Source organism: Lactuca sativa, chromosome 2, assembly GCF_002870075.4.
Source record: "Lactuca sativa cultivar Salinas chromosome 2, Lsat_Salinas_v11, whole genome shotgun sequence".
Classification (NCBI taxonomy): Eukaryota; Viridiplantae; Streptophyta; class Magnoliopsida; order Asterales; family Asteraceae; genus Lactuca; species Lactuca sativa.
Window position 1 is genome coordinate 209,844,175 of NC_056624.2, and position 20,868 is coordinate 209,865,042.

Here is a 20,868-nt window from a genome sequence, read left to right on the forward strand (position 1 = left end):
GATGATTATAATATCTACCCACTACTATATGAAAAAAATGTGAAAAGTGAAATAAAATAATACCTTTGTTCTCTTGGGAGATCCATTTCAACCACCATCCTCCATGCCCCTCTTATGGTCCTAGAAGTCCAGCGACAATTGCAAGGATGGAAATATGAAGATGAACAGACGGGGTAGTTGTAGGCGATACACAGGCCCACAGGTGGTTACAGTCGGTGGCTGTCTGAGATGAGAGAGTATTAGGTGTAGGAACAGGGAATATGGTAGCTGGAAACCCTTTTCAATCCCACATTCCCACATTGGATAAAATCTGGTTCAAAAGTTCTCCCCATTCACATAGCCTATTAGGGTTCATGTAACCATTTCAACACATTAGTGAACGAAAAGTGTCAATTAGATGAGGCATCGGAGAAATAGAGATGACATCATAGCAGTGTCGATGAAACGGAAGACCGATTTCAAGCAAGAAATTGGCAAAAATTCCTATTCTAAATGAGTGTAATCAGCGGAAGATGTAATTAAAACAATTTTTCCAGTATCGGACAAATCTTCAACAAAAGGTGGAGTGACGAATAACATCAGATTTAGGGTTTCTTAATGGAGGAGTGCAATGGTGGTGACTAAGGATAGTGCGGTGGTGAATCACGGAAGCCGACGATGGCCATAGCGAGGATGGCTCTAGTGGCGATAATGCTCTAGAGATGATGGGAGGCGGTAGGGTTTTACGCAAGAAGTTTGGAGGGATTGACAGAAAATTTGTTCTTGAATTTCAGGAAAAAAAAAAGAAAAAAAAATTGATTATAAACACGAATTTAAAAGGCAAAGGGCAAAATTGAAAGTTTACTTTGTAAATTTTTGAACTAAGAAGATGACACGTAGACAAAATGGTTTCTTTTATTAGGGTTGGGATTCCATTATATCTTCCTTCTTAATAAAAGAAACCTTCATCCACGTGCCACTCCTATTGCAGAATCCGGTCATTGTGATTTTACCATGATGTCCTTCCTTTGCAATACAAAATTTCTCACGCTTTTAAATTCCTGCCCTTTTAAATGATACAAAACTAGATATACATAAATTTGGTATGAATTGGTAAGAATCCCTCTTTATTGGGATTCATTATTTCAATCCAAAATTAACTAACTAACTCCAAGATTTAAGGAATTAACTCGGAATTAATTGTGAATAAAATTGGTTTATAGGATTTATTAGTTTTGCCGATTATTTTTTCAAATCTGAAATTAGCCTCATATTCAATAATTCAACATTCCATATTTATGGAAACTGATATCATCCTAAATCATTTCTAAAATACATATCATAATTTCGTGTGTATATAAACCAAGTCTATAATTCCGGTGACTTCCAATGTTTTAAAAACCGGTTTGAACCGCCGGTCGAACCGGTTGGATCGGGAACCGGTGGTGAGAGCGGTTCAACTATCACCGATTTTATGTCGATTTCTGAACCGGATTGAACCGGCCGGTTTTTAGAAAATCCAGTTGAAGCGGTCAAAATAAACCGGTTGAACCGGTTAAACCGAAAAAAAACACATGAAAAAGAACCATTTACACAATAAACTTTGTGTGATTTTTTTTCAAATCTATTTAGTTTTCTATAAATAAAAATATATGGTAAATGTTATAAAGTTTTTTTGATGTGTTTGTATTCATTTAAAACTATATCTTGTTTTGGTATTATATTTTATTTTCTTTTTGACGTATATGGATTGATATAAAATACTAAAACTTATGATTATGTGCTATTTTAATGTATTTGGATTCATCTACAACTTTTTTGTATGTGTATTTTTAATGTTTGAACTTGTAAACATAAAATTTATGAATTATATATGTATGTATGTGTAGGAAAATAAGAAAAGACATGAAAAATATAGAAACCGGTTGACTCGGCGGTCGAACCGGGAACCGCTCACCATACCGGTTCAACTAAAAAACTGGTTTTCAAAACTTTGGTGACTTCTTCATCACTAAGAAACAATATTACTTTGCTTCAAAGTAAATTCCTGTCGAATATCAGGTTAGTATTTTATATTCATCATCTTATACAATGGAAATGTCCATATCATTCATATAATCTATGTTGAATTTGAAATATACCATGTATCTGTAATCTGTAATGTTTTCTCCGCATCATCATTAATCGATCTGTGTTAATTCTAAATAATCGGAAAGGCAGAAAATTCTATATCTGTAGCCTGTAATCTGTAATCGGAAAGGCAGAAAATTCATACCTTTTTTTTTCTAAGTGATAGCTGTATTGCGTATAATTTTTTTATATAATTATGTATCACTCTATCTCTGCATCATCATTAATCGATATGTGTTAATTCTAAATACCAATGTATGTAATATAAAATGCTAAGTTGTAATCGGGAAGGCAGAAAATTCATACCTTTTTTTTCTAATTGATAGTTGTATTGCATGTAATTTCTTTTAATTATGTATCACTCTATGTGTGCACTTGAATGTTGTCTTATCGAAGGTTGGTCTATATCTCAAAGATCCTGTTTTTTTATATTGACAGTTGTATGTTGTCTTATCTAGAGTTCAAAGTAGAGAATGATTGAAATTGTTAATTTTTTATAAGGATGGTAGACTTACAAATAAAATTTTCAATGTTGTATATAAGGAATTTTTTAAAAATTTATAAATAATTCGTAGTTTTTACAGCCAAACTATTGTGTTTTTTTATTTATTATTATTACATTTTTGTTATATTTTATCTTTTATATATCAATGTCATTTATATTATTCATAGTGTATCTCTTTAAACTCTACTGGAATTTATATTATGTTTTATAAATTATTTACAATATATATATATATATATATATATATATATATATATATATATATATATATATATTAATTTTAAATAATCAATACAAAAAGTTTTAAACAAACTTAACTCTTATTAATAAAATAAATGTTTTAAAAAAAATTTACCCGTGGTTTTCATGGGTTATAACCTAGTATTATTAGACGATAAGACTTGTAGCTTAAGGTTATTAGATATTGATAGAAACTAGTGAAGCTTCCCCGCGTTGCGGGGGTTGGAAGCCATCGGTTGATTGCAAACGAATCACGTTCCTCAAAAAAAAAATTGTACAACTCTTATGTTGTTTTATAAGTATACAGTTGGTCGCTAATTTTGTTACAGAGTACATGATATGCTACTTTTGTTGAATGCTCTCTAATACAAAATTTTTGAATACTGATGATATAATCCATAATCTGTAAAAGCAACAAAATGAAATATGTCAAAAAGTCGTAAAATATGTTAAAGACAAAAGATGGCAGAAGGAATCTCATCGGAAATACTATGTAATATTTGTTGGTATTCTGTGCTCTTGAGGTAATATCAGTTCTTGAAGATCATCAACCTCCACTTGTTTCATGATTAAAAAATGTGTTTAGTTGAATTGAATGGAATGGACACCATAATGAATAGCCTATTCCATTCTGTTAAGAGAAACAAACATTTTTTCATGTCATTCCGATGGAATGGATGATTCCATTCCAGCATACCAGACACTATAAATGTAAACAATGGATGATTCCATTTCATGTATTTGACGTTCAGCTTTTTCGTTACAACGGGACACGAATCACAAAATCTAATGATTCCTCTTGTTGACCGAAAGGTTGCTACTTTGTTAAAGGTTGCTGCTCTGTTCTTGTTGACCATTTATCTTGGAAATGCTATACGGTTCTATTCTCTAGATGATATATGAACATCACGACCCCTACCCTTTGTAGTTGGTGAACTCTCTGCAAAACAAAAATTGTCAACACATAATGAAAAATGCAAAAAATAATAATATACTTTACATTAGGAGGCTACCACTGCTACTATGTCGTCTCTTACCTCAGTAACCGCTTCAGAAAAATCAACATTGAATCCCCATTGAAACGTACAAATCAAAAATCAACAATCGTGTTTCCAACTCTTCTCTTCCATCATGAATATTTGCTACTTCATAGCAAATAGTTGGATCCAAAGAATGAAACAATCTCAGATATCCTAATTTAAATTTCTTTGCATCCTGGAAACATTTATTGATACTCTTAGATACATTGTAAATATAAAAAAAAGGTAGATAGAAAAATCTAGAATAATTGAAGTTACCTCTGGGGGTGCTGCACAAAGCATGTAAAAGGAATGATAGTTTCTCTCGGGGTCAGATACTTGGAAAACATGTGATCTTTCTAGAACATAAGTTCTGACTGCAGCCCCTAATATCCTTCCTTGCTTATCGAATTGGATCTCTATAAATTTTGTATACATATTTTTTTTCTTTCATTTCCAGGTGGAAAATATTGTATACATATTTTTTTTCTTTCATTTCCAGGTTGATAATCTGTCTGAAAGAGGGTAAATGCCTATTTTACCCTTAGATTTTATAAAACAAATTTCAAATAATGTGAAGTAGCAAAGAATGGATACCTCCAGATAGGTGATTTGATGTTGTTTTCAATACTGAGATAGAGTAATTATATCTTTGAAGAATTTTTATAGCCAAATCATTGCAAGTTGTATTTTGTTTTCTATCTCTTCCTGTAGAAATAACCAATAACTATCACATTGTCTAAATTTATGCCAAGGCTACAGGATGTAGCACCATTAATGGAAGTTTTTGATTCTATTTCAAGCACAAGAAAGAAGATTAATACAGTTTATTGTTTTTTGATGTTAACTGTAAGGGTGTTCATTGTTAACTGGATTTATAAACGATTGTAACACCAATACTTGAATCAGATGAACTTGATGGCTAGTTGACTAAAATATATGTGAAGCTGCTCTCTGTTGATGTGGATGTGAATATTGGAGTTGCCTGATCAAGTAGTATCAGATAACAGAATGATCAATTTATGAATTAAAGGTATGGTAAGAAATTGTTTTGGATTATTTCTAATTAGGAACACAATTGACGTTAGTGTTGCATCAATTTTTACAAATTGACTACTCTGGTAGAATAACTTGCACAAAGAGATGACTAACCTGTAAGTCCAAGCGAGTTGTCGAACGCCAAAAAACTATACTTATAGAGTACAATCAGGTTGAAACCATTGTTCCTCTGTACAAATTAGGAGTTCAAAGGTGAGCTTCTTCAAATACAAAATAAAACAAACAATTGAAACCGATGTAAGTTCATCTACAAGACGCTAAACAAATTCGTTGGTACTTTCCACTTCAATGGTCGGCGTTGACTAAGAAAGCTAATTGGACGGATGTTGAGCTGGTCGAAAGTGGCAAAACCATTCAAAATCAAGCCATGTATTAACTTTCTGTGTAATTTTAGAGAAGTTGGAAACGACAATTAATCCCAAATGGGGAAAAAAACTTCAAACCAAAGAAAGTTGCTAAAAAACGATCATTAAATATTCCTTTCAAATCAAAATATGACGGTCAAATGTCGGCGATATGATACTGCAAAATAAGTATCTCGTAATGTTGGTAAAATAGAAAAGTAAAACCAAACACATCAATAACAATCAAAAGTGGAACATAAAAAATTATAGCCTCTGGACTCATAAATCGAAGGGCATAAAAGAAGCAAAATAAGAGGAATATGATCGACAAACCCATACCTACAATTTGTCGATGGTTTCTACATAGCCAAAGATGAGAAGAGAAGCATGTTGGCTTAACCGAAGGAGCTACGTGCACAATTTAGTGAGTGAAAATTAGGGCTAAAAATCCCACATCTCATAAAATTGTTTTATATTTGCTAAAATAGAATTTATATTTTATACCATATAAGCCAGAATTTTTTCTTTCTGGCAATATGCAAAGGAGAAATTGAGGGGCACCAAGGACTTTTGCACTTACTACAGGTCCAAATTTTGGATTATGTGGGTCTTCTTCCATTAGTGAAGATGGGCGATCAAAAATCTGAGAAGCAAAAATAAAAAAATCAAAATCAACTCAAATGCAAAGTTAAAGGAAAGAAAAGAAAAGTAAACCTTTGACTTTGACCTACGACACCTCTATTTCTTCCACAATTTATGAGCTCCGGCGCAAGATAACATGCATCACACTTGGCTGAAAAATTGACGGCTACCCATTTCTCAATTACAATGTAGAAAACACTAATTAGCCACTTGTTTACTTTTCTTAATCGCTAATTTCTCTTTCAATATGATTTAATTCCTTTAAACTTATTTTGATTGATTTTCTTTCCCTACTCTTTCAATTTATTTAATACTTCAACTCTTCATCATTACGTAATTACGAGTTCTAAACTCTAAACTCGTTGCAACACAAAAATAAAACAAGTCGACACCACACTATATCAGGTTCAAGCACTCAACCTGTTTCAACCAATGACACTTACGTTTGCCACCCTATATCCTGTACCCGTTCTCCTTGACCTGATCTTGATATTGATTGTTAGCTGTGAGGGAGCTGTAAGATGGAATGAATAAGGAATTGCTTGAGATAATAAGGTAATCTCTGAATCATCACATTTTATCTGTGCTGCAATTTTCCCAATCTTGATTAGATTCCGATTGCTGACTGTAACCTACATTGCCAATTACGTGTTTGTTGAAAATTCTTAAAGAAAACATGTAGTTTGCAAGACCATAAATTCGAATATTTTATTGTTATAGCCTCTTTCCGCCTTTCAATTGTGGTTAATCAAGATGTTAACTTTTATCAACAGCTGGTGTGACAGCGCTGTTGGTTTATGTGAATTTCCATGGTTTGTAGCATAGGTCTAGTGATGATCATTTCTATCATTTCCATGGGTAGAGACTTACAGAAATGAATCTTAGTTTGTAAAGTAGCTTACTGCATTACTAGATCAGATTAAGTTCCAAATCAGGATTGGGTTTCTATACGCCCTATACTTTAATCACATTGAATTTATAACAATACCAAGAGGAAACGAAATAGAAATGCACTTTGTGTGCAAATCACTGGATGTGGATCAGGTACTTGGTCATGGGTCTACACCTTTATGTAATTATCGAGCATCAAATTGTGTAATCGTGACTTCATTGACTGAGACCAACACTTCTGGTATGATTAAGTTAGACTTATCTTCAGGCTTTGCCACTTGTGTGAAAAAGCCAGGTGGTTGTGGCGGAGATAATGCACCCTCACCACTCAACATATGAATCACAGAAGACATAATTGGCCTATCATCTGCATGTTGTTGCACACATGATAAACCAACATGTATTGATTGCAATACTTCAGAAACAACCCACGAGTCCCCTAAGGCTGTGTCAACCAGCTCCAGAGGTTTGTCTTCCTTGTAAAGTCTCCATGCCTAAACCATTTTGAAGCTCAATAAGAGATTAGATTACTGATAAGATCTATTTGTTGATTATGGGAATTAGATTATTTTCACCAAACTTACATGCCCGAGAAGGTTATCATGGTGATCTTGATGAGAGAATCCTCTGTTTTTCTTCCCACTCACAATCTCCAACACCAAAACACCAAAGCTAAATACATCTGATTTCACTGAGAAAAGCCCATTCACTGCATACTCTGGAGAGATGTAACCCCTGCAGAATATTTGTATGTAAGTGTAGAATGATAGATATAGAAGATATGTTAAGCTACAACACATGCATTATGATTAGTGGCTTCTTACAATGTACCAACAACTTTGTTTGTGTTAGCTTCGGTCTCATATTCTTTGAACATTCTAGCCAAGCCAAAGTCTGATATTTTTGGGTTCAAGTTGGAATCAAGCAAAACGTTGCTTGCTTTTAGATCTCTATGGATTATTCTAAGCCTGGAATCTTGATGGAGATAAAGAAGACCTCGAGCAATCCCATTGATAATGTGGTAGCGTTGACGCCAGTCGAGTAACAAGGAGTTGTTTTCATCTGCCACAAAAAAAAAAAAAAAGGAATTTCTTTTTAAGTTTGTATTACGTATTTTAATGATTTAATCAAGTGTGTGCTATTATATAATCTTGAGAAGGGCCTACCAAATAAAAAAGAGTCCAAGCTTTTGTTGGGCATGTATTCATAAATCAACATCATTTCCTCTCCTTGAATGCAGTATCCCAAAAGCTTCACAAGATTCCTATGCTGAAGCTTAGCAATACATTTAACTTCGTTCTGGAATTCATCAAGTCCTTGCTTTGATGTCTTTGAAAGCCGCTTCACAGCTATTTCTCCTCCTTCATCAAGCACACCCTGAATATCATTTTTAATTCATAGGTCAGATGCACTTACTTACTGTTCATATATCATTGCTGATTGTTGTTTTGATATTGGAGTTTTTACCTTGTAAACTGCACCGAAACCTCCTTGTCCTAGCTTATTGAGGATTGAAAAGTTACTGGTGGCCTTGATTATCTTACTCAAGCTGAACAAAGGCAGATCAGAATCTTGCTTCTTGTTCTTGTTTGCTAAAGATTATATGAAACATGAATGAATGGTTCAACTTCCCTAAATCTATACAAAGTGAAAGCTCAGAACTTGTAAGATGCCCTCACCTTTACGACGTGATTTCTTCTTCCTTCTCCAAGCATATAGTATCAGTGCAAAGCCAAGCATAACGACTGTGAGTACTATTGACATGGCCACTTTAAGACTCGTGTTCGACTTCTTCTTGTCTGCTTTTTACCCATTCAAAACGTTAGTGGTGGTAGTTGTAGTCAGTAACAGGAATGAGCTTACATTAACATGATTAGAAATAAAATCAAGCATCCAAGCGAAACATAAGCAATGTAATGAGTGAATGACAAATGCACTTACGAATTAAGTTGTTGGTGGTGGGCTTTTTTATGTAGATGTTTTGCCCTGAGGAATCTGTTTCCGAAGCCTCTCTGATATCAAGCAGCTCAGTTGACCACTGTAAACATCCACTTCCGCCTTCTCTAACATCAATATTTGCATAAGCTGTACAAGAGACGTTGCGACTGCAAAGGATCCCACATTCCTCAAGGGACATGGTGCTATTGAACCATGAATCCCGTGAGTCGGGCAATTTCAGGTTTGTAAACTTAATGAACCCATTTTTATCGGTAGTAGTGATGTTATGCTTACACCCATTTGACCATTTTGCAGCAGACCATTCTTCTGGCAACTTGGGTTCAAATCCTTGTAAACACGCACACGCTGGCGAACGGTTGATGTTACAGCTTCCATAAGGACCACATAAATCGTAGCGGTCACAGATATCACGAGCTACAATCATATATACATTCCATGCTTGCATTCTAGGCATCCACACCAACTGCGTGAAACTGCCCTGTTGATGGAGTATCATCCTAGTAAGAATTGAACTGTTAAATCCTGTGTATTTGGAGTAAATCTCCTCGCGAGTAAAAACAAAGTCAAACGCATATAAGCTGTTTGGTCCTACACCCAGCATTCCAGTAAACCCTTGTCCATTCCAAAATCCAACCCTCTGTTGGAAACTTGATTCATCTTTCATAGTATATAATTGTGGATATCCACTGATGTCCATCCAAACTGTATACGAACCTGATGAAGGATCATCAGAACTCTTCCATGATGTCAAGTTCCTTTTTCTGCCCGTTACAAGGTCCACACCGATTTTCATTCCCGGTAGCCAAGTGTCTCCAGGATGATCAAAGCTTTGCCAAATGATGTCGCCACTGACATCATCTCTGATGACAAAATTTCCAGAATCCAAAAGCTGTGCCACTGGATTCATATTTGTCCCTGGTTTGGAGGATTGGGATGACCAAACTGAGGTATTGCTAACACTGAGAAGCTCTAGCGTACCCTTGTCACTGATTTTGAGCACACCCGTGGGGTCAACAAATGGCACCTCTCTATTAGCAACCCATACGATAGTAAGTTCTGATATTTGCTTATACCATATCCCCAAGTGCCGATAACGTGAATTCCCAAGTCCGAAAAACCCTAATTCAAAAACTTCAGCTTCTGAAACAAGGGTCTCGCCATCTTTGAGGCTCTGATTTTGAAACATGGTGTCTATTGCACTACTAGCTTTCAGGATGATGACTAGAGCATACAAGTAGAACCAAATCATGGTAAGACGATCCATACAATCCAATCTGATCTTCACTCTACAATTAACATTTACTCTGTAAGCCTGTTTTATATTTTCTAGAAGACTTGAGTGCATGAGTTTTTCTAGTTGCCATTGTGGACTTAGAAAAGTCTTTCCTCTGTTTATTTAGTTTTCTATCAAACGGAGTTTTTTCTTTTCTTTTTTCTTATTGTATTAAAAATTAGGTGTGGCCGTGTACTAGATGGGTTTATTAAAAATAAAAAGTTTAATATCAATATGTAAACACTAAACATTTTATAAAGTAATTGAAAAAAAAAAAGTAAATCAATGAGTTTGTAGTATTTATGTGAATTTGTTCTCAAATTAATAAAAGAAAAAATATTATAAATGGTCCCTGTGGTTACCCAAAATCTAAAGTTTCGTCCCCGTGGTTTAAAAACCTCATAGATGGTCCCTGTGTTTTCAAGACTTTTGATGTTTGGTTTTTATTGTTAACTCCGTTAAATTTTGTCCGTTAACTGAAGGGCATTTTCGTCATTTCACTACCACATGGACCATTTATGATGTTTTCACTTATTAAAAAAAAGAAAAAGAATGAAATAATATGAAAAAGGTCTCTCTCTCTCTCTCTCTCTCTCTCTCTCTCTCTCTCTCTCTCTCTCTCTCTCTCTCTCTCTCTCTCTCTCTCTCTCTCTCAGGTTCGCTGCTCCGGCTGAGACTAAGGGGGGATTCTCCTTTTTCTTCCATTGCCCTTTTCTATGTAAAGAAGAACTTGGATCCGTTACTATGGCAGCATCTTCATATGATTAATAGTAAAAGTTCAAGTACAGATTTATAAAAAATTAGTCTTGATTCCCAATTCATTTACCTTTCAATTCTGACGGAACAACCATATCGTTCCTTTTTCCTTCACTTTCATATTTGTCGACAGACCCAGACCGTGTTGATTTGCGATTAAAAAGCACAAGGGTGGTTAACAATTATAAGATGCAATGGATAATCAGATTTCTTGGATTTGCATCTACTACAATGGTCATGATTGTTCTAGCTCCTTCTCTCCAATCTTTTCATCCTGCTGAAGCCATATGATTTTCTCATACTCATTGATGGGCCCATTCGTCTTCCCGATGGTCATAATCCAGGCAACGTATCCTCCTTTCGTAGAGCTTCTACATTCCGTAATGCCGTTGGATGTGAACCAAAGAGAGGTTCAAGGAATGTATGCGATTTGTCTCTGGTCCATGTTGCGATTACTCTGGATTTCAATCATTTAAGAGGGTCAATTGTTGTGGTTCATTCGATATTGCAACACTCATCATGCCCGGAAGGAATAGCACCAGAGATTTCACAAGAACTAAGATCAAGAAACTTAAGGGTTTGAAGATGAAGCCCTAACCAATTTAGTATTGAACTTGGAAGTGAGAATCCTGAGGCATTAAACGAAATCAATTTGGTGAAATTGGCAAGAGCATCAACTGAAAATTTAGGGTTTCAACTCCAAAATAGGGTTCTCTTAAATGGGATAGACCGGTGTTGATGTTAAAATGTACTTCAAAAGAACAACAAGAAGAACAGTAGAAGCAAATTACACTTCATGATTATGGTCTCAACTGAACAACCAATTGTTTGCTCATCTACATTAAGCTTTTTCTTGAATGTAATACACGCATAAATGGCAAAATTGAGTAGCGAAATTAGCGATTCCCCATGATTATGCTCCCAAACACATTTCTCTTACCTTGAATTATTCGAAATACGAATCTACGATTCTTTTGGGAAGAATAGAAGAACCAACAATGGCTTCATTGTTTATACATTTAAAATACATAAAAACACATAAGCATATATATATATATATATATATATATATATATATATATATATATATATATATATATATATATATATAACTTAAAAAATATATAAATAAATAATACATAAAAAAATAACACATAAAAATAAATAAATAACAATACGTAAAATACTTAAAAATACATATAAATATGTTAAAAAAATACTTTTATAAAATTAAAATTTGTAACAAAAATGCAAACATATACATATAAAACTTTTAAAAAAAATACATAGATATGTAAAAGTAGATAAAAAATACATAATACATAAAATGCTTTAAAATACATATACATACATAAAAAATACGTTTATACATTTAAAATATATAAAAATACGTAAACATATACATATAAAAAACTTTTAAAAAAAATTCAAAAATACATGAAAATAGATATAAATACGTAAATAATATGTTTATATATTATATACAAGTTTTGACGAAATCTACAAAAAAATATCTTATTATTTTGGAGAAATTAACGATTTGGTTCTATGGTCTGCTGACCTGCTAAATGTATCAAAAAATGTTAAAGTGAATTAATTAGTTGGTTTCTTAGACTTTTCTATTCAAAAATATAAAAAATAAAGTCGGGACTTTTCTATTCATAAAATAAAATTTAGGACTTTACTAAAAAATTTCCCAAAATATTGAGACTTTTCTGGATATCTCCCATTTTTTCTATATACATTTAAGTAATCTATCATCATCAATTTAAAATATTTTATAAAATCCCATTATTTAATTAATCATTTTTAAACATACATCGTATTTATATATACAATATTTTGAACACAAGTTATATAACGGTTATATGGTTTATATGCAAGGTTTTAAATAACGTAAGGCGTGATTTGACGATAATGTCAAGCCTCAAACTTTTCTAAGCCTTGGCGAGCCACGTCATTTGTAAGGCATGACATAAGATGGTAATTTTGTATATTATTAATATTTTTATATATATGTTCAATTATTATTCATTTTTATATACATATATGAGTTAAGGCAGTGTTTTAGTAAAGTTTGGTAACATATACAAGCCTCGGAGCCATGACGCACTATGACAGAGCCATGAAGAGTTTTTTAGAACCTTGTTTATATGTCATAAACTGAATATCATTAAACATTTAATAGAATTAATTAATCAGTAAAGAAATAACAAACAAACTCTAATTTCGAAATGTGATTAAAACCCTTGTTACATATTAGACAATTTACATAATTTAGTATCAACGAGGAGTCAGACATGTTAGGGAACCCATGTTCTCATAACGTTGAGTTTAGCAAGTTCAATGTCCCTTTTAGGTCTGGATAATGGAAAATCGAAATCCTAATATATGAGTCGACCAAACAACAATTCAAACACCAAAATAGAAAATGGTAAACGTTGTAATGTTTTTAATTGTTCATCAGGGAGTACCCCATAAAGCATCAACCAATGAATAAGTAATGGTCCCCAGATGGTACATTATTGGAAGTTATGGTTTTAAATAGTGTTCGTCGTCCACCTTATGGACGTTCTACAATGCTAGACTTTTATCTTATGGTGTGTTTGAAACCCGTCTGACTGGGTCGAGTCAGCAAATTGGGCTGACTCGGTCAGACATTGTTTGTTTGATTTGTGGCTTTCTCAGTAAGATAGTTATCTTAAATTGCTTACCGGGTAAGCATAATACACATAGCTGACTGGGAAATATGACACTTCTACCCCCCCCCCCCCCCCCCTCTTCATTCTACTTTCTTCCCGTTCCATCGTGACCTAAAAACACAAAGAGCGCATACCAAAAAAACGCAGCCGCACATTTTCTCATCAATAGCCCGGTCGCTGCCATATCTCGCCAGAGGCACATCGTCGCCGGTCGCCACCATCTCACCCCACCCCATCTCTCCAATCGATCGCACATAAAATTTTCAGGTAAATCCCTTCTTCTTTTAATGGGGTATGTTAATACAATTGAAATCAGTTATGAAATCATTATGAAATCAGATTATCAAATTAGATTAGCAAATCAGATTATCAAATGTGTGTAATGCATTATGAAATCAAAAAAAATTGTGTATAATCGCCTTTCTTCTATGTATTCTGATTATCGAGGAATTGCTACATTTATGTATGTGTATTCTGATTTTATGGTACTTTAATTGTTAAGGTTTTTATTTGCTTACTTATCCACCAATTATTATTGAATGATCTTCAGCCATGGTTTTCATTAATTGATTGCAAAAAAATGGATACTACGTTTCAAGGCATTTGTTCAATCTGTTGGGATTTGATCTTGAAACCAATTTATGTATGTTAATACAATGGAAATTGTAAGGTCCTGAAACGGATCTTACCGGTGATCAAACAAGCAAAACAATAAGAATAGAGTAGAAACATAAATCAGAACAAGCTTGCACACGCTTCTATTAATGAAAAACGTCTGGTACAACTTGTATATGGCAGCCGAGAACTCTATGGCATCAACAACCATAAAAGACCTACAAAACCCCTATATATAGTGGACTGGGCCGGATACTGGGTTTACGGCCGTAAACTCACAAATACCCTACCAAAATCAATTACAAACCCAAAAGAACTATTACAATGTAATGCCTAGCCCAAACCACTAACTGAAATACCCTACCAAAATCAATTACAGACCCAAAAGAACTATTACAATGTAATGCCTAGCCCAAACCACTAACTGGACCCTTCAATCTCCCCCTTGGTTTAGTGCTAGCATGGACTCAATCTTTATCAACTACCAGTACGTCCGACTTCCCCATAGCTCCATACCACATCTTTTTCCTGATAATTTCCGCGACCATGGATGTGTACTCCTTAGCAGCAGTCTGAAAAATGTCTTCGGTGACCTTAATCTGATGATGAGAAAGCTGATGAATATCCCATTTTCCAAACCGTAGAAGATCATACTTGTGATATAAACGAATGCAATCATTTGGGAGTTTGATGACAACAGAAGCTGTAGCATCATCAAATACCCAATAATGCATATTCTCTAAAACTTCATCACCAGCCTCTTCAACACAGAAATATGTTTCACTTGATTGGTTGGTGGCCACATCATTGTCTGGATAGGAAGGTTCGTCTTCGGATCAAGTATGTCAGGGTGTTCTAAGACAATTGACTCTGCAGTATTCATCACAGTAAAACCCTTCTTCACTTGGTCTTCCAAAAACATCTTGAAGTGTGTAGCCTTGGGATTTCCACATACGTTCGTAAAAGGAGCATTTGACAGTTCTGTGAGATCAACCCTGGTCCAGGAATTAAAATCATTGTGATCTTTGTATATCTCCATATTGCCACTCTTATGTCTCACATACCACATATCTTATGTATCATGAAAGCCCCAAGAGACAATTCCTGGCCTATCACCATATTCGGTTCCGAACCTTTTCTTTTCAAGATCTGTGACGGTGATTTTGGGTTGATCCTAGGGAGTGTTCTGATATGAGCTTTTCTTAAACAATAGTTGTCCCCTTTCAGCAGATTTAGCCAATTTGGCGCGTTTCAAGGCTACAACATTCGGAGCTTGTGCCGGCTCTTTGTCAAAACGATCCACAACGCGGGTTCTTCTCACAGGTGTTGGAACTATGTGAGCCGTTTGATTGGGAATATAGATCCTTGGCTCATCAACAGATGTCTTAAACTTATCACAAAATTCTTCTTCCAACTTCTTCTTCAAATCATAGTAACTGGCAGTCAATAAACCAAAGTGAGTATGGAGATCTGTAATCTGCTTTGTCTTCAGAGCATTATCTTCAAGAAGATCAGCAACTTGACTGTTGAGCTTGGTGTTTTGCGTTTGAAGATCTATAACCAGAATATCAAGCTCTATATTCTTCTGATTCATCACTGAGATCTCCTTCTGTAGTCCAATAATAGTAGGATTCTCTTTTCCAGAATTACCTTCTCCGATAGATATGCCTTTACCACGGGAATGAGGCGTTGAAAATTGTTCTTCTGCCAGATGCATGGCTAGCCTTACCTATGTTGCATCATGATCAGGCCTGGGAGGAGAAAACCCTATGGGAGCAGAAGAACCACCAACCTCAAAGGTGGTGTCGGGGCCTTCACGTAAAGGTTTTGTTGAGACGATAGTAGGGGTATTTGTTGGAGTAATTGGTAGGCCTTGAGACAGGTCAGAATCCAGAAGCCCAGGTCTGGGATCACGTCTTCTTCTCTTTGTCAGAGGTTGTGAGGTATGGATTGTTGCATTATCACTCTGAAGTGATTCGGTAGTAGGTGAAACAGCATCAAAGGGAGGAATCCCAGATACTATCACCATTGGAGTTGTTGTATCAACCACTTGATCTGCAGTAACATGTGTTGACTCGAGAACGTCATCAGAATCCCTTATCTCAGTTGTTAAGCGAGCAACATCATTGATATCATCAAGTATTGTTGAGATTGACATTAGACAAAAAATCATCGTTTGTTCCAAAGTTGGTTGGAATCTCATCTTTATCAAAATCTATAAGATCAAGGTCTTTATACTGATTAGATTCAGTAGCATTCTTGGAAAGCCCTTCATTGTAGTCACCTTCAACTTGGACAAATTGCAGGTTATGCTCCTCTACTATAATAACATTGGGAACAACAGTTTCATCTCCTTCCTATTATGACACGGTGATTACATCGCCTTCCGAGATCACCCTTTCTGATGAAGTGGGCTCAGAAGATATTTTGTCAGAGGATCCATGGGACTCTGACGTCTCATTTAGCTCAACAAATCGTCCAAATTTAACCAATGGATACAGTCCTTGAAAAATAACCTTCCGTTTTCGATTTTGTTTAATGAACCCAATAGTGTGAGGGCCCAAGGACTTCATGTCAAGCATTTCTCCCTCCTTTACCATGTCAGGAAATTGTTTATTGATGAAGATCTGAACGAATCGAGGGTACATTAGAAAGGTATCCCGAGTGGCATTGATGTTGACCACAAACTCGTCCAGGATAAACCTAGAAAAGTTGAAGCCAATCCCCGCAGCTAGAGAAACAATAGCTCCAGTGTTTCTCAGGGACATTTCATCCGCACCAGACCTTCTGCCGGAGATACAACTCACGAACACGTGGGCTAGGAATCTCCAATAGGGCGGCAAAAGCTTCTTCAATGTAGGATGAGAATCACCTTCATACCCCATCTTCTTTAAGATCTTCTAAGCATCTGCAATACCAATTTCAGTGGGAAAGCTCGGTAGGTCGTTTTGTTGGATATAGTGTCTAAGTCCATAACTTTATTTGGTATGTACTTGACCTGACCCGACATGGTCAATTTGGGTTGCATGGCATTGCAATACTTGGATAGACAAGATGAGAGAATAAGGCACTTATGATTATTAATATATTATAAGTTCTAATATATTAATAATGGTATTATTTAATTAGTATTGATCAAGTATTAATCTAGTATTAATTTGGTGATCAAAGTGAGACTAATTAAATATATAGGGTTGATTATGACAATCATCAATTCTTTTATGGTGGATTAATGATCCATGGTTTATGGGTTTGGTTATAACCATATGGAGCTCAATGGATAGTCCATGGGAGTTACAAACCCATGGGTCATGAGAAATGAAGAGTCATGACAATTAAGAGTATTCATGTGAAAACCCTAATTGTGACAACACTATAAAAGGAGCCCTTTGGCTAGCAAAATCAGAACTAGAGTGGTTCTAGAGAGGGCATAACCGATTTTCAAGTGTAAGAAGTATTCTCTCAAGTTATTCCAAGTTTTGTGGTGTTGTGTGAAGCATTTGAGGCACAACATTTGGGGTGCTAGGCTTACAAAGTCTTGAAGGAATCCAAGCAACAACAAGGTATGTATTTCTTCTAGTTTTTATGTTTTATGTAATCCCCATGCCATGCTAGTTAGGACATAACCTTGAAAAAGAAATTTACATGTATATAGAGAAAACATAGATTCAAGGTTATTAGGGTTGCATGTACACTTAGAAAGTGTTAGAATGCTCAAAACCCATCACGTTTATCAGCAATGTCTCTCTCACAAACGGCTCATCGATCACAATTTTGCATCCTTTCACGACTGCATGTACTGTCACTGCTCCATCATCATATGTTGTCAGCTTAGCAGTTTGCCAAAATTCCCTTATTATGTTCTGATAAACTACAGTGTTCATAGTGATAGCAGAGGCCAGACAGCATTCCCTTAGTCCATGAATCATCGACTTAAATTCTCCATGTGCCACTGGAGGATCTGCCAGTACTATTGCCAGATTGTGCATATCTGCGAACTTTAGAGCTACCATTTGATCTGCAGAAAAACATGCCAAATAAGGGATGAAAAATGCTTGAGCAATGAAATTTTTTTAATCTACATTTATTAAATCAATTTCAAATTAGCCCACAATAATAAATTATGTTGATTAAAATCAATTTTTTATAGTCAACATAGGGTTTACGGTCAAACTTGAGTTTGCGGCCGTAAACCCATGGCCGTAAGTTAACGGAAGTAAACAGAGTTTACGGCCATAAACTACTGACCGTAAGCTTGGGCCGTAAGCTCGGGCTATAAACTCCGACAAATGGTTTTTCATCGATTTTAGCCTCAAAACTCATCGATTTCATGAAACAGATGCATATCCTTGGTCGGAATTTGATTACCTACGAGATGAACGGAGCAATTTCACAAAATCAGACAAAAAATTTCCGAGCTAGAGAGAGAATGAAGGGTGTTTGCGGCTGGAATCAGAAAAGTAAAAGGAAAATGAGTTTCCGGCTATAAACTTGCATTTTATACCCCCATAAACTTTTACCTGGCTTCCATACAGTATAAGGCATACTCCAATTCCCAAGTAATTTTCAAAAATGAAATTTTTGAGGATTTAAAATAAAATAAGACTAAAAATAAAATTAAATTAAAAATCAAAATCAAAATCAAAATGAAATTAAAAATAAAATAGCAATTTAAAATTAAAATATTTCAAAAATTTTGACACACACAAAAAAAATTAAACAAAACAATTTCCAAAACTTGGAATTTTAAATTTTGACAATAAAAAATTAAAAACAGAAATAGATTTAAGACAAAATAGACTAAACTTTATCTTCACAAACACTGAATATTAATTTTATGACTTTGGGATCAAAGTTGTTAGACAGCCTTAATCCACTTGTCAGTACCTCTACCTTCATGTCCATGTCTGATCGATCGTCGGTATTGTGGTCCACTTAAACACGAAAAATCTGTGACGAATTTGGATAGACTAAAAATGACAAGACATTTTGATCCTAATTTCCTATATTCTTAAATAAATTTCCTTGGGACCAATTATCTGACGACGACCAGGGATATTGTTGTCCACCTAAATTGAGCAGCGAGATCTGCAGACAACTTGTAAGCGTTCAGTTTTTAGGTGTACTAGAACGTGTTTCCCGCTTCCTGATATGCCCCAATAATCAAGGACTTCCAAAGTACTCCTTACACCGTGTGAGCAGACAATTATTAAAAAATAAGATAGATTTTAGAATGCATATGCTAAACACCCAGGTCGGATCTCTTCCAATCACGGAGAGGGTGAAACATATGACTAACTGAAGTTTTAGATGGATTAAGAAGAAGATTGGTGCATATACTGTGTACCAGGTCGGATTGTAAGTCACGTAAAGGAGACAGTATATGGCTAACAGATAGAAAGAATTGCATAGATAGAAGATGCATAGAGATAGAATTGCATATGTTATAGTCCAGGTCAGATCTTTCGATCGCGCAGAGGAGGCAACATATGACTAATAGATAGAAAGCAAGAAAATAATTTTCTACAGACCTAATTTATCGGAATTCCCCAGTCACCCCATCAATATCGGAATTAAGGACAGAATCCGCACATCGAGGAAGAGTTAATCCACAGTTCTAGATACGGGTTCTTTTAATGTGACCAGTAGATTCCTATGCATATCTCTCGGCTCAACCTATTCGAGCGTCGTATTGTCAGGCTAAACGGATCTAACTAGGTCAAGATTTGTCAAGTCTTTGAATTCCTTAAGTTCAAATATGCCTAGTCAGGTCCATTTAAAATCTTTCGTGCCTATCGGTGCATCAAACCCAAAGCATAGACACTTCAGCTTTGGTACGTTACACATATTCAGATTTCCTGTTATCACTTCCCAATACATCACCTACAAACAAAACTGTTAGCAACAGATTTTTTTGTTTTCTGTTTTTTTTTTAATGTTTTTGGATTTTTGAAAATTTTCATATTTTGTTTGGTTTTTGTTTATTTCTCCCCCTAAATTTGTGCATGGGTGAGAATGAAATGACTAAAATGCGAAAATTTAAACTAACCTAACCAAAAATAAGCTAGAAAATAAGAATTAAGAAAATAAAAAAAATTAAAAACTTAAAATAAGTAAAAAAATAAAAATAAAGTTAATCCTCAAAACGAAACATTTTAAAAAATCCCACAAGCACATCGCATATAGATTTTTGTTAAAAGGCTTGGTGAACAGCTCCGCCACATTATTAGCAGTGGGAACCTGTTCCAGCCGGATGAGTGAACGTCCATAACAGTCTCTGATAAAATGAATTTTGATGTCAATGTTCTTGGTTTTGGAATGTTGGACATGATTTTTAGAAATTTGAATCGCGGCCTCATTGTCACAGTAAATTGGGATTTCTAGATAATTCAAACCGTAATCCAACAATTGATGTTGGATCCATATGACTTGAGAGCAACAGGTAGATGCAGCAACATATTCCGCTTCAGCTGTTGAAGTTGAGACAGTGTGTTACTTCTTGCACTGCCATGACACCTGCCGATCTCCAAGATATTGACACCCTCCTGAAGTAGATTTACTGTCAAGCTCACAGCCTCCATAATTACTGTCAGCAAAAGCATATAAATCAAATTCAGAATTTTTCGGATACCAAAGACCCAATTTTGGGTTGCCTTTAATATACCGAAAAATTCTTTTGACAGCAATAAGATGTGAAAGTTTAGGATTAGCCTAATAATGTGCGCATTGACAAACTCAGAACATTATGTCAGGT

The 20,868-nt window shown here is 35.0% G+C and overlaps 1 protein-coding gene across 27 annotated transcripts; it reads right to left on the minus strand.

The window, feature by feature from the left end:
* Positions 1–3,090: 3,090 nt before the first annotated feature.
* On the minus strand, positions 3,091–10,134 carry LOC111906243 (G-type lectin S-receptor-like serine/threonine-protein kinase At4g27290). 27 transcript variants are annotated; one of them, XM_042899506.2, is made up of 16 exons: positions 8,751–10,134; positions 8,489–8,611; positions 8,277–8,401; positions 7,976–8,186; positions 7,634–7,871; positions 7,394–7,544; positions 6,362–7,303; positions 6,013–6,069; positions 5,781–5,919; positions 5,616–5,684; positions 5,026–5,101; positions 4,698–4,858; positions 4,471–4,581; positions 4,153–4,388; positions 3,892–4,069; positions 3,091–3,794 (listed from the first exon to the last, which is right to left on the minus strand). In XM_042899506.2, the coding sequence occupies exons 1-7, from the start codon at positions 10,111–10,113 to the stop codon at positions 6,995–6,997; spliced, it is 2,520 nt and encodes an 839-aa protein (XP_042755440.1). In that variant the 5' UTR covers positions 10,114–10,134; the 3' UTR covers positions 3,091–3,794; positions 3,892–4,069; positions 4,153–4,388; positions 4,471–4,581; positions 4,698–4,858; positions 5,026–5,101; positions 5,616–5,684; positions 5,781–5,919; positions 6,013–6,069; positions 6,362–6,994. The 27 variants fall into 27 exon arrangements, with proteins under 27 accessions (XP_042755440.1, XP_042755438.1, XP_042755434.1 ...); XM_042899504.2 differs by having other exon boundaries at positions 6,004–6,069; XM_042899500.2 differs by having other exon boundaries at positions 5,991–6,069.
* Positions 10,135–20,868: the final 10,734 nt, after the last annotated feature.

Coding starts and splice junctions, on each gene's coding strand:
- LOC111906243 (XM_042899492.2), bottom strand. CDS start 10,113: ATGCACTCAAGTCTTCTAGAAAATATAAAACAGGCTTACAGAGTAAAT. Junction 8,612..8,750: donor CACCACCAACAACTTAATTC/GTAAGTGCATTT, acceptor ATGGGTAAAAAG/CAGACAAGAAGAAGTCGAAC. Junction 8,402..8,488: donor GAAGAAATCACGTCGTAAAG/GTGAGGGCATCT, acceptor TATAATCTTTAG/CAAACAAGAACAAGAAGCAA.